The sequence below is a fragment of the Halichoerus grypus genome, chromosome 8 (genome assembly GCF_964656455.1).
Source record: "Halichoerus grypus chromosome 8, mHalGry1.hap1.1, whole genome shotgun sequence".
In the NCBI taxonomy this organism is placed as follows: Eukaryota; Metazoa; Chordata; class Mammalia; order Carnivora; family Phocidae; genus Halichoerus; species Halichoerus grypus.
The window spans coordinates 88,327,391-88,344,806 of record NC_135719.1 but is presented as its reverse complement, the minus strand read 5'-3'; the positions used below and the strand labels follow the sequence as shown (position 1 = coordinate 88,344,806).

The window sequence follows — 17,416 nt, the reverse complement described above, 5'->3', positions numbered from 1 at the left end:
CATCTTACCTCACAAGGTACTGCCAGATTGCTCTCCAAGCAGCTGTAAAAATTTATATGCCCAACATACAACAGCACGTTTCTGTTTCACTAGATCTTCTACCATTGTATGTTGTCATACTTAATAAATTCTGTCCATTAGGTGGATATGAAATAGTTTTTCATTGTTTTATTTTGTTATTTTGTTGATTGAAAACCTTTTTTCATATGTTTATGGGCTAAGTTTCTTCTTCCATCAATCGCCTAGTCATAATCCTTGACCATTTTCTACTTGGTATTTGTCATGATTTTACTGATTTGTTAATCCCTTATCTAATTTTAGTATTATTCTTTTGTGGTTGCGTGTCTTCCAAGTCTATAGCTTATTCTTTTATGTCTCTAAAATTAGTGTAGTCAGTCGTTTATGGTTTGTGGTTTTGTGTAATACTTGATAAGTTTTTTTTTAATTTAAGATCATAAAGACCTAGAAGCATTACAGTTTTGTACTTTACAAGTTGGGTTTTAGTGCAGCTAGATTTTGTGTGTGTGGAATGGGATAGGCATCTAGTTTTGTAGTCAGTTATTAATCTGCATTTTATGGATGGATATTTGGTAGCCACTTTTATTCTTCATGTTATTCCAGATGCCTTTTTTTTTTTTTCTCTTTGATACGAATTTCAGGTCAGCCTGCCAACTTCTATTTAGAATTTTAACTGGAATTATACACAGAGAGATAGGAGTGTTGTACTTTTCAGTAGCATCAAAATGGAAATAAACTAATTTATTGGCATAGTATGTCAGCTACTAGTGAATGACAGATATAAATCAACATAAGTGAATCTCAAAAACATAAAATTAGGTGGAAAAAACACAAGTTCAAAAAGGTTACATACAAGGTGGTGCCTGTTAAGTAAAGTTAAACACACATAAGAGCACATATTATTTATAACTACAAACATCTGTTGCGAAATATAACATATTTATATATGTTATATATATAACATATATAACATAACATCTGTTATGAATAGAGACATCTATTGTGGGAGTGAGTCACACTATTATGAATACAGACATCTATTGTGGGAGTGAGTCACACTGACTTGAGGAAAGTGGTTATAGAAGGAGGGATAAGAATTAATGGTATAACAAAGTTTTAGGGTTTTTTGGTTTTTTTAATAAGTGATTTAAGAGAGGCAAAATGTTAATGTTAATCTTATAACTAGGTAAATGGGTATCAGTATTTGTTTGAAACACACATCACATAAATTCCTTAAAGGAACTTTTGAGATGATGGGAACGGTCTGTTATCTTGTAACACTGAAGAGAGAAAATGTGGGAGCTACTCTCTTTTGTTCCTCCTGAAACTGCTTCTGCTTTTTTTGTAGGTGGTGCTTTCTACACAGCAGAGACTAGTGAAAATGCAAAATTGCATTATTACAACTCCTGGGCACTTATCCTGCATGCTACAGCATTGTGGCTTACCAGCACAGGCTTTGTTGTTGCTGACCCAGATGAAGGAGCATCTCATCTCTCAAGACCTGTAACACCAACTTCCATGTGTCAGGGTTCATCATCTGGGGCTACGGTAAAGTCCCCTGAGGATGTCTGCACTGATAGATTCCATCTTATTTTAGGTCAGTAAAAGAGCTAACAAGCTTCCAGTCCTACAGAATTTTTCTTGAATTGTGCCTTACTGCCTATCAGCTCTTGGTGGTTATTATCTCATCTTTGTTAGGTGTTAGTGATAAACTTGATATAACTGAGTAAACTTGTATACATTTTATAAAATTGCAGATTTCATTAAGTCTGGAATCCCATTACAAGCTGGCTTCAGCATCATGTTGAATGAATTATAGAAATTATAAAACCTAGTTTTTTCCACACGATTTTTAGAAGATTCATGTGGTGTCTATAAATTTTTTAAATTTCTTTCTCTCTATATTAAAAAATACCAATATACTGAGGGGGTCCACCTGCATTCCCCACCCCCCCCAACCTCCTACCTGTGTTCTCAAGGATTGCAAGGTTCAAGAAAGTCTACTCAAAGGTATAAAATTGCAAGCAAATATTTAAGGTCAAAGAGATGAGATTTTTAGGTTATGAAGTTTAACCCATTCTTTGGCTTTCCTGGAACTTCATTTTTAAAGGGAAATATCTTTCTAAAATAGAGTGAGTTTCTAGAATAAATGAAATAAATGTTTTTCATATTTTACCTAGTTCTTGGAAACCAACCCATTAGATCATTACCTATAAAGAAATTATTAATTAAATGAAATATAAGGGTTACAAAGATAAGTGATTAAATTAAGTAAGGTTTATGGTTCACAGAACCTCTATTATTATTCCTTCTCAGGCCAGACATGACCACAATTTCCTGTATCCTTGGGTATATTAAAATTTTGTTTCCATTTGCCTTGAGACAAGAGCTTTTTAAAAACAAACTTAGAGAATGAAGGATGGCAGTTACTATGGTCATAAGCTATGCAATTTGACTATCTCAGTTCAAATTCTTTGTGTACCCCATTGTAACTGACCTTGAGCAAATTAAATAACTTAAGCTCTATGTGCTCATCTCCCTGTCAGAAAGAGTGTTAATAATACCATGGAGCGTGGGACTTTTGATCTCAGGGTTGTAAGTTCGAGCCCCATGTTGGGTGTAAAGATTACTTAAAAATAAAAATCTTAAAAAAAATTAAAAAGTACCTGCTTCCTCAGGTATTGTGAGAATGAAATGAAATGATATATGTAAAGATGCAGTGCTTGATCCATGATAATCACTCAGTAAATTTTAGTAAGAATAAAGTTATGAAACTCTACATGTTGGGGCGCCTGGCTGGCTCAGTTGGTAGAGTATGCGACTCTTAATCTCAGGGTCATGAGTTCAAGCTCTGCGTGGGTCCTACTTAAAAAAAAAATTTATTTATTCTTAGGATTTTATTTAGAGAGAGACAGCAAGAGAGGGAACACAAGCAGGGGGAGTGAGAGAGGGAGAAGCAGGCTTCCCGCCAAGTGGGGAACCTGATGTGGGGCTCGATCCCAGGACCCTGGGATCATGACCTGAGCTGAAGGCAGACACTTAATGACTGAGCCACCCAGGCGCCCCCCAAAAATTTTTTTTAAATAAAAAACTCTCCACATTAAGTTCTCTAGTGCAATTTTGTAATTTTTTGCATTTTTGAACTATTTCATAGCAACTACTCAGTAGTGCACAAGCCTGATTGAGATTATTCTTCATGTACCGTACATGTGGATAAAAACAGCTAAAAGACTTGCTTTATTACTTAATTGTTTAGTCTTAAATTCATTGTGGTTTTTTACTTTACCTTTTTGCTAAGCTTATTTGTATATCTTATCTAAATATAAAATGAATTCCTTAACTTCATAAACTAAGAATCTCAAAGAAGCCTCCTCTTTTTCTGTTTTCTGCAGGGATCAGTGTGGAATTTCTCTGTTCCTTACGATCAGATGCAACCATGGAAAGCATTACTGCTTGTTTACATGCATTACAGGCCCTTCTAGATGTTCCTTGGCCCAGATCTAAAATTGGCAGTGACCAGGTGATTTCTTATTTTTTTGTTAGGCTTCTGTAGTTTTCAAGGAACAGGAATAAAAACGTGTTCAGGTTACCACAGCAAACAGAAAATGAACACAGAGAAGTAAAAGAAAACTAAACTGCATGACTTGATCTCTCAGAACTGGAACGCTGTCAGCACCTGTGCAGACCCAGGAGCAGTAATGCCTCTGACTGCCACTTTCAGTTTCTGCTTCTGCCGCACTGATTTCTGCTGCTAACCACTCAGTGTACCAGCTCTTCAGTCGAACTTTCAGCAATGAGGGGAAGGCACTGTATTGAAGTGGCCAGTAGAGTAGCCACCGGTTACATGTAGAATTCCTTTGTTTTTCTGCTTCAGTGCACCCTGTTCTTTATATACATCTGTATCTTCGATTCCATTTCCCCAAGAGAGAATCTACTTGGTTCATATAGTTATGTCTATTACAGAGTATTGCTATTGGCTGAGTTCTCCTTCCTGGTTTTTAAAGAGATTACTGGCTAGCCTATAGGTGGAGTCAGACACTAATATCTGACCCAGTTGTGACCATGATAATAGGATCACTATGAAAGTATGGCACTTCTTTAACTTCTTTCCTAAGAGAAACTATGATTTTCTCTCTAGGTAGACTATAATTTAACCTGTTAACACTTTTGTTTATTAGGTTTAAATTACTAATCAGCGTCTTCCCTGACTGGGATTATACTTGAATAAATTCTAAACTTTTTGTTCTTGTTTATTCTGTATATTAAAACAAGTACAGTAAAGACAGATTTACTCTATTATTTTCAAAGATGAAAGAAAGCCACCAGAGTAAGCATTAGAAAAGAAAAGCAGAAAAAGAGACTATTTGTCCAGTGTATTTTATTATTTTTTTTTTAAGATTTTATTTTATTTGAGAGAGAGAGAAAGTGAGTGAGCACACACAAGTGGGGGGAGGGGCAGAGGGAGAGGGACAAGCAGACTCCCCGCTGAGCAGGGAGCCTGACATGGGGCTCGATTCCAGGACCCTGGGATCATGACCTGAGCCCAAGGCAGATGCTTAACTGACTGAGCCCACGGAGGTGCCCCAGTATATTTTATTCTTTAGAGGGATATCTATTTTGTGCTTATTAACTTATCACTTTTTAATGTCTCCCTTCTCCATCAATCTTTGTTATTACTAGAAAACCTCAGTACAGATCTGGAAGTCTGGATGGCAGTGCTTTTATTCTTCTAGCCAGGTTTCTCATCTTGCTTTGGAAGTTTCCCTTTCCATTTTCCCATTTTAGGGCCTGTGTGAAAACGATCTTTTGTCATGGTGCCAACTCCTGCAAGGTGGGACAAAAACCAATCTGGAGTCCATTTAAAGTGGAACAAGTGTTACCTAACTTTATTGTACATACACCTTTATTTTTTGTGAGCAATTTGTTAATATTCTTTTTTTGAATTTTTTCATGGCATTTAATATTGGTATTTTTAAAAAAGAAGTATGTGATTTCCAATACAGTTTCCCCTAAATGTTTTCTCTATGATAGGACTTGGGCATCGAATTGTTGAATGTACTACATCGAGTAATTTTGACCCGAGAATCACCTTCTATTCAATTGGCTTCACTTGAAGTGGTAAGACAGATTATCTGTGCAGCTCAGGAACATGTCAAGGAGAAAAGACGAAGTGCAGAAGGTGAATGTTAACCCATAATGCAAAATTAATCATATTATAATCACATTAATCAGCATTACTTTTTAAAAGTATTCTTACATGTCTATGTTCTGATAATGTTTTGTGTGTAGTAAAAATGAAACCTCTCTAGGTATGGTTTTAAGTCCTTTTATCCACCTCTGCATGTTAGCTTGGATTTTGTTAGTAGCTAAGGTATTCCTTGGGAAAATGAGAATATTAACAAAATGCTGGAAGGGGAGAAAAAGTCCTTTATACTGGTTAAGTACTTACTTTAGCTATGAGTGTTTACCAATGTACATGGAAGAACTACTGACAGGTTTTTTTTAAGTTTTCTTTATTTAAGTAATCCCTACACCCAACGTTGGGGCTCAAACTCACAATCCAGAAATCAAGAGTTTTATGCTCCACCTATGGAGGCAGCAAGTACCCCATAACTACTGACTATTTTTTAATGACTTATGTTTTGCAAAGTGATTAAACTGCTTGTTTATAAGTCTAATTTGGTATTGATGAGTTTATCATTTAATATTACATTTGACTACATATACCAGAAAACTCAATCTGACAGTGGATTTAAAACACAAGGTCTTGTTCTGTCATCTAAAAGAAGTCCCAGAGGCAGGCAGTCCTGAACAGGCATGGCAGTTTCTTAAAAAACATTAGGGACCTCGGTTCATATCTTTCTGCCCGCCATTATCGATACTTAAGAGTACAAGGTAGGCACTGGAGCTGGACCTATCAGGTTCACATTCTTTTTTTTTTTTCTTTTTTTAAGATTATATTTATTTGAGAGAGCGAGCAAGCACAGAGGGAGCAGCAGAGGGAGAAGGAGAAGCAGGAGAGCAAGAAGCCTGATATGGGGCTCAATCCCAGGACCCTGGGATCATGACCTGAGCCAAAGGCAGACGCCCAACTGAGCCATCCAGGCGCCCCTCAGGTTCACATTCTTAACAGCAAGGTGTTAACCAGACAATATTTTAAAGCTGAGAGGGTTACCAAGGATTTCTTTTGATCTACTGCAATAGGTAGTCATAATAAAGACAACTCCTTTTACCTCCATAACTTTATCTTTCATTCTTTAACACCCAAGACTTCAGCCATTTATTTAAATGTTTTACCTACAACAGGGGCACCTGGGTGGCTCAGTCGTTAGGTGACTGCCTTCGGCTCAGGTCATGATCCCAGGGTCCTGGGATCGAGCCCCACATTGGGCTCCCTGCTTGGCGGAAAGCCTGCTTCTCCCTCTCCCACTCCCCCTGCTTGTGTTCCCTCTCTCACTGTCTCTCTCTCTCTGTCAGTCAATTAAATAAATAAAATCTTTAAAAAGAAATGTTTTACCTACAACAGAAATGGACTTAAATTGCCATCTACCCAAACCAAAGCAAACACGAAGTGTTTATTCAACACTGTTCTTTCTGTCTTTTAGTTGATGATGGGGCTGCCGAAAAGGAAACCCTGCCAGAGTTTGGAGAGGGCAAGGACACAGGAGGACTTGTGCCTGGGAAATCTTTGGTTTTTGCAACACTGGAATTGTGTGTATGCATTCTAGTTAGACAGCTTCCAGAACTAAATCCTAAATTGACAGGTAGCCCAGGAGTAAAAGCTACGAAGCCACAGGTGCTATCAGAAGATGGAAGTAGATTGGTGTCAGCTGCGTTAGTCATCCTCTCTGAACTTCCTGCTGTGTGCTCTCCTGAAGGTATGCTGTGGTATTTGACTGCTTTCCTTGACCTGGAGGGAGAGAAATGGTTATAGTAAATAAAGGAGATAATGGTTGCCAATCCTTTTCTCATTAAACTAATGCTGTCTCAAAGGTTTGGTGGGTAGTGTTTTTAATCCTTTAAGATTAACATCACATTTTAGTAATTTGTTTTACTGAAAGGGTGAAGGTAAATAGAGAGATACCATGTACTATCAACAGATAATGCTCTTTTTTGGTTGACAGTATTTTTAACCTGTCAGTGGTAGTGATTTAGCTCTTGAGCATTTTTTGATATAAAATACCTAATGGACTGTTCCTCTCTTGGTGATGGCAGAGTTTGTCATCAGTTTGGAATCAAGTCCATACTTCTAATAGAGCATTTGAGGCTCCAGAGGGCTCTGCTGAGTCACTACCTCCTCCTGATTCCTTCTGTGTGAATCTTTAACCTACGAGCCTTCATGCTTATCCCTATTGTCCATGGTATTACTTGATCTGACGTGGCCCATACCGTCTCTCCTTTTTAAAATTTTGCCTTTCTGGGGCGCCCGGGTGGCTCAGTCGTTGAGCATCTGCCTTCGGCTCAGGTCATGCTCCCGGGGTCCAGGAATCAAGCCCGGCGTTGGGCTCCCTGCTCCGCGGGGGTCCTGCTTCTCCCTCTCCCACTCCCCCTGCTTGTGATCCTTCTCTCGCTGTGTCTCTCTCTGTCAAATAAATAAATAAAATCTTTTAAAAAAATAAAATAAAATTTTGCCTTCCTTTGAAGTTCATATCCAGGGGGGCGCCTGGGTGGTTCAGTCCTTAAGCGTCTGCCTTCGGCTCTGGTCATGATCCCAGGGTCCTGGAATCGAGCCCCGCATTGGGCTCTCTGCTCAGCGGAAAGCCTGCTTCTCCCTCTCCCACTCCCCCTGCTTGTGTTCCCTCTCTCGTTGTCTCTCTCTGTCAAATAAATAAATAAAATCTTCAAAAAAAAAAAAAAATGAAGTTCATATCCAGGCCTATGTTATCTGTAAATGCTTCCCTAAAAACTCTAGCTCATAAAGAGTTGTTTTTTCATGTGTGCATGCATATATCTGTGCGTATAATGTTGCTTCTATATGTAAATAGGTTTTATGCATCATATAGAGGCATTATCTGTAATTTGTTATTACATATCAAAAATATAAACATATATACAAGCAAATATGTCTTGTTTCCAATGAAATACTGTATCCTTTAGGAAGTTTAGTACATAATAGATACTCCATACTTAATAGATTCTTACTTGATAAGCATATTTTTGCTTTAAAAATGTCTTGACCAATATATGTGCTATCTTTTAACATGATTTTCAGCTTTGATTTGAATTAAAACCTATATTCCTTATTCTCACATACTGCCTTGCAGCAAGAATGGCAGAAAAAGTGACTAGCAGAAGATTTGGGACAAAAATACACCATGAGAGTTTTGCTGAGTAGCCTCTGGGAGCATTAAATTTACCATTTTAGTTTTAGTCTCTCATTTTAAACATAACTGACTTTTCAACTCCTTAGTGGCTATGAAATTTTTAATAATTTATACTGAGTGGATTGCTACAAATTCCTTAGAAAAAAGTTCGATATAAAATAAATTCAAGTAGATAGTAGTAATGGTTGTACAGCATTGTGAATGTACTTAATGCCACTGAATTGTACACTTTCAAATGGTTAAAATTATAAATTTTGTGTTGTCTATATTTTATCACACTAAAAAATAAATAAAATTAAATTGACCATTTGTCAGCTACCAAATAAAATAAGACACCAAAAGATACAAAAAATACTGTGACACAATTTAAATAACATTTCAGTTATAACCAAAATTTAATGCAGTCTTAAAAATCTTAACGCTACCTAAATTATATTAATAGTTATAATCCTTTATGAAAAATGTCTTAAAAGCTAGAAATTTTTGACATTGTCTTACTCATCTATGATTTCTTTTTAGGAACTATATGTATAGACTGAAACATAAAGTGTTTTTAAAAATGTGTCTTACAGGAAGCATCTCAATTCTCCCTACTATATTGTACCTTACAATTGGGGTCCTCAGAGAAACTGCTGTGAAGTTACCTGGGGGCCAGTTATCTTCAACTGTTGCAGCTTCCCTACAGGCTCTGAAAGGAATATTGTCTTCTCCCATGGCCAGAGCAGAAAAGAGTCACACTGCTTGGACTGACCTCCTCCGTAGTGCTTTAACAACAATACTTGACTGTTGGGATCCAGGTAATTAAGGCTGTTTGGAAGCAATTGTTTAGTTTGTTCTAAAAAGCAAAAGGAACATTTTTTTGAGAATAAGCTGTTTAATTGATCGTATTTGGCATTCTCACCTAATGGGGCCCATATTCACTGCATATGTGTTCAGAGAATATATATAAAGTAGATAGAAACATATATGTTCTCATTTTAGTATCTTTACTCTTTATTACAGTTAAATGACTGGCAGCCTGTATATTAAGTTGACAGTGAGAGACCTTCAATTATAATATTAGTTTACGAATATAGTATGATCCATAACTAGCTGACAGAACCTTTTAATGCACACAGTATATAAAAAAGTGCATAAGTTATGCATTAAAAATCTAAAATAAAATTGTTGGGTTTATATCCTCATTCCATCACTTACTAGCTAACTGACTAGCTAAGTTACTCAACTTCTCTGAGCCTTAGTTTTCTCATTAACAAAATAAGGGTATTGTGTTGTAGGAAATTGTTAGAGCAGTAACATAACATATGGAAAGCATCTATCAATAAATGATAGCCAGTATTATGTTCAGTATCCATTAAAATTTGTTTTTCTCTTATTACTGTTACAGTTTCCATTTTCAACATAATGTCATGGTGATTGTAAAAAGTCCTTAGACGTATTATAGATTATCCCTGCCTTGTTCTGTTTATAAATGTCACAGTTCACCATATTCTCTTTCATATGGTATATAGGTTTCAATTGAATTCAGCATTTATTGACCACCTACTTTGTGCCTAAAGATGAGTCTGGTATCTATAAATTGTTATATGATTAATATCATAAAGTACTCCTTGAAGGCAACAGTGATGTCTTAATTATCACCACATTTCTAAATATAGCAAAAAGACCGATTAAAAAATTAGAGTAATCCACTCTGAGTGAATCAGGCAGAGTGTAACAGGTAAGGTTCTCTGGAAGCTCTTGCTGAGATGGAGTTTAAGGAACAACATCTGTGAAGGAAGTAGGGGAAAGTAGTATTGGCAGAAGAGGAAGTCGGACTCCAATGCAAGCCCCCAACAATTGGGAGCTCTGCCGATTGCCCATATGAGTGCCTCACATAGGCTTGTACTTTATTATCCTCAGACGTGGGCTACCACAGGAAGGATGTGATCTCAGTCAAGGCAACTCTAGCTAAGGCCAACCCTAAGGGAGCTAAGCTGACCATACTCCCACAGCTGGGTAGCACCTTCCCCCATGAAGGGGATCTCAGTGGTACAGCTCTATATCTACCACAAGAGGCTTCTCAGAAGAGTCGATTTCTTACAGAATCAGAAAGCATTTTCCACATGGACATCATAGAAATGGGTTCTAGGCACATTTCGATTATACAGCTGTAGACCTAAATAATACGGTATATTTGGGGACAGCAAGTAGAATAATGAAAGGATGTGGGGTTAGAAGAAGAGGCGGAGGAGGGTGATGAACAGTGATTATTAAAGAGATGAAGTTGGATGGTACATGGGGCCAGATTATGGAGGTTTGCATGGTTTGTAATTTGGACTGCTTTTAATATGCATTTGGAATCACTAAAGGGTTTTAAGAAGGGGAGTAAAGTGATAGGATTTGCATTTCTGAAGAATCACTGTGACAGCTATAGAAAAAAAAAAACAAAAATTCTTGGAGGTAAGATAGTAATGTAAGGATAAAGAGTAAAATGTTAAAAATAAAATCTTAAGCATGTATATTAACAGAATTTACTGATAGTTTGGTTTAAGAATTGAAAGAGTACATTGACTGAGCACTCATAGTGCCATTAACAAATTCCAAAGTGAACATTTTCAGGGGAATGTAATGAGTTGAGTTTGAAATGCCTTTCAGATAATCAAGTGGAGCATAATATGTAGAGGTCTGGAGTTCTAGTAATCCGAGCTAGAGATGATTTTAGACTATGTGTATTGGAGAGTTATCAGTGTAACCTATGGGATGGATAAAATCACCCAAATTGAGTTTATGGAGCAAGATGGAGGAGATGCAGGAGAGAATACAGTCACAGAAGCCAAAGAAAAGAGTTTTTTTTAATGGTGAGAGCTTGGTCAACAGTGTAAATGGAAGGTAAGGAAAGTAAGGATAGACTCCTGTTGACAAGACGAAAGCTGAAGGAAAGTATAGGGGCAAGGAATTTTTTTAAGATAAGACTCTAGCATGAGTTTGTGCTTATGGGGAAAAAAAGGTAGAGATGAGATTGGAGTTGGAAATATTAGGGAGGGAAGCAATGTCCCCTTCTAAGCAGGAAGAAATAAAATTCATAGTACATTTAGAAGGATTAACCTCTGCCAGTGGGAGGGAAGAAAAGGAGGTAGAGATGGGAAGTAATAAGTGTAAGTTTTTATGATGGGAGTTACAAAGAGCTTGCCTCTTCCATCACACACCACAAATATGTTTTTTGTTTATCAGAGAATGAGGTTAGGACAGTGAGGATTTAGACTAGCTACTGAGAGAAATTAAAGCAGGAGCTGATGATCACAGGGAAACCATTTTCTATGTAACAAATTGCCTGAAAACTTAGCGATTTAAAACAACAAACATTTATTATCTGATAGTTTATGGGTCAGAAATTTGGAGCACCATACGTGGGTGGTTCTCCCTCATGAGGTTACTGTTAAGATGTTGGCCAGGCCTGCAGCCAGAAGATCCATTCCCAAGATGACTCACTCATGGCTGTTGGAAGAGTCTTCAGTCTCTTGCTGGCTATTAGCAGGAGGCTTTGCTTCCTCACCACAGAGGCCTCTCCGTGGGGCTAATGCTAAGGGAACCTTGCATTTATGCTAGGTAAAAGAGGATAGGAAAAAGGGAGTTTAGGGAGGGGCATGGGGAATAGGGAATTTTAGAAGAAATGGGGAAGAGGAACCCAGGAGAGCTTTATCCTACTGAAAATAAAAAGACATTTTTACTAAACAGACTAGCTGACTATGTTGCAGTTTCAAGTTGTCATGAATGACAGAAAATAACAACTGTTTGGGAAGCAATATAGCATCATGATTAACAGTATGCTCTCTGGAATCAAACTATCTGCCTTACTAATTGTGTGACTTGGGCAAATGACTAAATTTCTGTTCCTCATCCATAAAATGGAAGAAATAAGAGTACCCATCTCATGGTGCTGTTATGTGGATAAAATATTTAATATATATATAAAGTACTTATAATAATGCTGTCATCATTTTAAATGTTGACCCATGTACCTTTTACTTTAAAATTATTCAAATTATTTTTATAAAATCGCACTCATCCATAATATTTTGCTTTCATTACTGTTATTGTTTCATTATTATCTCTCAAGCCTCAGTTAAGATATTAATCTCCTCAAGGCTTTCTCTGACCACCCAGTGTAGCAACTCCTGGGTTGCTTTCTTTTATTTTCTTTTTTCTTTTTAAACTTCATTTACTTATTTGGGGTACCTGGGTGGCTTAGTCACTTAGGGGTCTGACTCTTGATCTCTTAGCTCAGGTGTTGATCTCAAGGTTGTGAGTTCAATTCCCACATTGGGCTCCAATGCTGGGTATGGAGCCTACTTAAAAAAAAAAAGTTTATTATTTAAGAATCTCTGCACCCAACATGGGGCTCGAATTCACGACCCTGATATCAAGTGTCACATGCTCTACCAGCTGAGCCAGCCAGGAGCCCCAACTTTGATCTTTTAATGTATTTTTTATATTCATAGATCTTGTGACTAACTGAAATTAAATTCTTTATTTACTTCCTGGTGTACAGTATATCTTCTGTAACTCATATTCTCAGTGCCAGAAAGAGTGCTGTTTCTTAAATATTTGTTGAATGAATGTTAGCAAAGCTATTATCTCGATCCCTGTATATCATTTCTTCATAAGTAGTAATCCATTGTTACATAGTTTCATGAGTCAAATTTGTCACCCCTTTTCCTTTTCAAATAAAATTGAGTTTTCACAGCAGGTTCATTAAAATTATTGAATGAGATTATGAAGGTAAATATGGAAGGAAATGAAGGAGAATTATATCTAATAGAAAATTCCTTCAAATGATTTGTGGCCCATGCGGTATTTTCAGGTTTTTTTGTACTGTTAAAAAGTGGTATGTAGCAAAGCATTAAGGTGTTTTCACTTGACACTTGTATTATCAAAATATGAATACCTTAATCTTAGAAAAATCAGTTGTACATGCATTTCTGATTTGTTCCACAACAAAAATGATACTATAATAGCTAACATGTGTTGACCATATGTGCAACATACTATTCAAATGCCTTACATGAATAACTCATTTAATCCTCATAACTTTATAAATGCAAGTACTGTTAATATTTTCATTTTATAAATGAGAAAACTAAAAATGAGGTTCAATGTCCAAGGTCACACAACTAGGAAATGTATATTCCTAGTAAATATACATATATATTTACTGATGTCTATCTGTAAAGAATATAATTACTTTGGTAATTTTTGGCTGTAGAATTACTTACAATGTACATTTTAAAACCTACAACATTTGCCAGGATTCTTAAAATCAGTCCATTAGTGTTTTGTCTGTACCTGTTGTGTACATAAAAATTGTTGCTGTCAAACTAGAGGCATCTTCACACAGATACAAAAAACAATAAATACGGCAATCTTGGGATGTTTCTCATAGATCATTTCTCTTTAGTAGATGGAACACATCAAGAACTTGATGAAATCAGTCTACTTACTGCTATCACAGTATTTATTTTATCTACCAATCCAGAAGTTACTACCATCCCATGCCTTCAGAAGCGCTGTATTGAGAAATTTAAGGCTACTCTTGAGATAAAAGATCCTGTGGTAAGTGTCTTTAGTAGAGAGATGTTTGTAATAGGAATATGTTTAGGCTTTTCTAAAATTTTTCTTTGTGATTTTATTGGCTTCAACAAGAAGTACCAGACTAAATTTTTTATTTTTAGGTTTGGAGCAATTTGTATTCTTAGGGTGACAAAGCCAAATGATAATGGTCTTACTCTTTGGCCCCAAGGATAGAGCATAGCTGGAGAAAGATAAAGGAAATGTTTAAGAAACAAAAAACAAACCTTAATTTGAAATAGGGACATTTTAAAATTGATATATGTCTAGAACTTACAAGGGACATTTAGTAAGATACTTTGTTTTTGTTTTTTTAAAGATTTTATTCATTTATTTATTTTAGAGAGAGCCTGCATGCAAGCAGGGGAGGGAGAGGGAGAAGCAGACTCTGCATTGAGCGTGGAGCCTGATGTGGGGCTCAGTCTTATGACCCTGAGATCGTGATCTGAGCCAAAATCAAGAGTTGGACACTCAACTGACTGAACCACCCAGGCGCCCCTTAATAAGATACTTTGTAGCTTATTATAGTGGATTTCCTAAAAAAGAGACTTCACATGCCTTTGAGAATATGATATGAAATAATGGGACCCATCCCAAAAACCGTACACACAAGATAATCTCATTCCTTTATGACCCCTTCATTTGCTAAATTAACATCCTGTTCCCTTTATGCACTGAAGAATGAGTTGGTCAGAAAGACTTAATTAACAATTAGATTCGGGGGAAATCTGTCAATAATATCAAAAGGTTTTAAAACATTTCATCAAATAGTAGTAGGACTATAGGTCACTGTGAAAAATACTTAGTTATCCATTTAACCAGACGGACAGTTAAAGATTTCATGGGTAATACAGAAAGTTACATAGTTTAAAAAACAAACAAAACTTAGTTCAATAGAGAACATTCAGCTTTCCTTAGTAATCAAAGACTTGATAAAGACAACATGAAACATGGGAAATTATTTTGATAAAATGCAGAATCTTTATTTTCTAGGTAGATTATTTTAATAAGGCAAAGAAAAACCTTTTATAATCTTTTATCAGGAGCAGACCAATAATCCAAGAAAACTTTGTCCATTTAACAGAGAGAAAGCCAAATTCTAATTTTGTACCAGTGTATTTATGATATTAAAGTTCATTTTCTTGGGGCGCCTGGGTGGCTCAGTCGTTAAGCATCTGCCTTCGGCTCAGGTCATGGTCACAGGGTCCTGGGATCGAGCCCCACATCAAGCTCCCTGCTCAGCAGGAAGTCTGCTTCTCCCTCTCCCACTCCCCCTGCTTGTGTTCCCTCTCTCGCTGTGTCTCTCTCTGTCAAATAAATAAATCTTTAAAAAAAAAAAGTTCATTTTCTTTTTTTACTTTTAAATGAATTTATTCTAATCTTAGGCAGCTTGACCATGAATAAAATTCCTTTCCCAAAATCCCTTTCCACAAACCTTCTACAACTTTCTTTTGTACTTTTGGCTCTTGTCCTCTGTCTTTCCCCTTTCCCATCCTGAAATAACCAGCCTCACTTTAGGACAAAATTACTTTCTTTTCCCGCAACAAAATTGCATCATCTGCATCCCTCATTCTTTCTCTTAACTGAAAACATACATTCTACTTTGCTAGGATACAGAGATGATTCTGTTATCGATCGATGGATCATAGCCGCTAACTCAGGAAACAAGTGGTTAAGCCCTGGCATGCTGCTGAGGCCAACTGCTCCATCCCTAGGAATCCCAAGGGGGCTGGACAAATCAAATGCATAGCTCCTGGCTGGGTTTGCCGCCACTGTTACCAAACAAACTCAGATAAACTAATCGCAGGAGAAGCCAATCACTCAAGAGACAAGGGTTTGGAAAAGAGAACTGGAGAGCTTTATTTGGGGGGCCAGCAGCCAGGGGAGGTGGCTCAAGCCTTAACAACTGACCTCTCTGCCAGCAAATGAACACCTAGAGTTTGATAGGGAGAGGTTCGGGGGATTCATGCAAGAGCAGGCAGCACTGATCATGGGAAGTGTGTTCAGCAAATGATCATGGGCAGGGAAGGGTACGGGATGTGGTCTTCTAGGCATTCCGTTGTTATCAGGGCTTTTCTGGCCTGGTAGTTGGAATGTTCAGGTCATTGCAAAACGTCTTCCGTCAATGCCTCAAGAAAGTATGATAAGAAAGAACAACAGTGGTTTTCAGATAGGGCATGAGTTAAGCAGTCTTGTCTATTTCTGGTCTTAACTATTGGGGCCTATTGTTGAGCTAGAGGGCTTGCTGACCAATACTTCTAGTAGTTTCATTACATACATGAAAATTTTTAACCCTTAGAAACCTTAATTTCTTTTAAGATTTATTTATTTACTTTTAAGATTTTATTTATTTGAGAGGCAGAGCATGAACAGGGGGTGGGGGCAGAAGGCAAGGGACAAGCAGACTCCCCATTGAGCAAGGAGCCCCACACAGGGCTCAGTCCCAGAACCCTGGGATCACAACCCGAGCCAAAGGCAGACACTTAACCAACTGAGCCACCCACGCACCCCTTATTTATTTATTTTAGAGAGAGCGAGCGTGTGGTGGGGGGAGAGGGGCAGACGGAGAAAGAGTCTCATGCAGACTGTGCACCAAGCGTGGAGCCTCACCCAGGACTCAATTCCATAACCCTGAGATCATGAACTGAGCCGAAACCGGTCAGACCCTCAACCGACTCCACCACCCAGGCGCCCCAGAAACCTTAATTTCTAATGGAAAACTGTGAACTGTTAAACCAACATTCTTGAGATTGACAAATTTATGAATACATTTTGTAATTTCTAAAAATATATTTTTCCTCAGTATATTTTTTGGTAGGGAACCAAACATGTTTACTAACAGACCCAACTATCTTAAGTTTCTTAGTAATAAACCAAAAGTAGATAAACCTATGTTGAGTAATTAATGTTTCAGTTTTTTATTTTATTTGGAAATGATCCAGATATTGAATGAATATCAACCTTTCAACTTATCTCAGTATAATTTTAAGGTTTCAAGTTACCAAAAAGATTTTTGGAAACTATTTTTAAGTAAACATACAGATGCAGGCAGACCAGGTCTGAGGACCCACCAAAGGGTCCTTGGCTTTTCGCAGGATGAAAATCAAACGCAAGCCAAAAGGAAAAGCGAGCAGAATTATTGAAGACGTAGAGCAGATACACAGAGCATCTGGGAGACTCAGAAAGGAAAAGGAGGGGCACCTGGGTGGCTCAGTCAGTTGGGCATCTGCCTTTGGCTCAGGTCTGCTTCTCCCTCTGCCCCTCCCCGCCACTCGTGCTCTCTCTTGCTCTCTCTCTCTGAAATACATAAAATCTTTTTAAAAAAGAAAGAAAGGAAAAGGAGCGTGAGTCTCATCCTTGTTAGGGGATCAGGAATTTTATTGAGGATGGTGGTTTGTTGTATGTGTCCTCTGACACATCCAGGAACTGGTCAAACAAGGATTGAGTGCTCAGGTATCTTCCATAAG

The 17,416-nt window shown here is 37.4% G+C and overlaps 1 protein-coding gene across 5 annotated transcripts in view; it reads left to right on the top strand.

Annotated features, from left to right (window-relative positions):
* Positions 1-17,416, top strand: part of HEATR5A (HEAT repeat containing 5A) — a 108,062-nt gene that overhangs the window by 84,208 nt on the left and 6,438 nt on the right. For 4 of the 5 annotated variants that reach the window (XM_078053537.1, XM_078053538.1, XM_036093115.2 and 1 more), the window contains 6 exons: positions 1,367-1,615; positions 3,411-3,538; positions 5,050-5,197; positions 6,624-6,896; positions 8,915-9,139; positions 13,780-13,934. In XM_078053537.1, coding sequence (XP_077909663.1) covers positions 1,367-1,615; positions 3,411-3,538; positions 5,050-5,197; positions 6,624-6,896; positions 8,915-9,139; positions 13,780-13,934 — 1,178 coding nt within the window. The remainder of the gene's footprint in view (positions 1-1,366; positions 1,616-3,410; positions 3,539-5,049; positions 5,198-6,623; positions 6,897-8,914; positions 9,140-13,779; positions 13,935-17,416) is intronic. The other variant, XM_036093118.2, reaches the window with a different exon arrangement.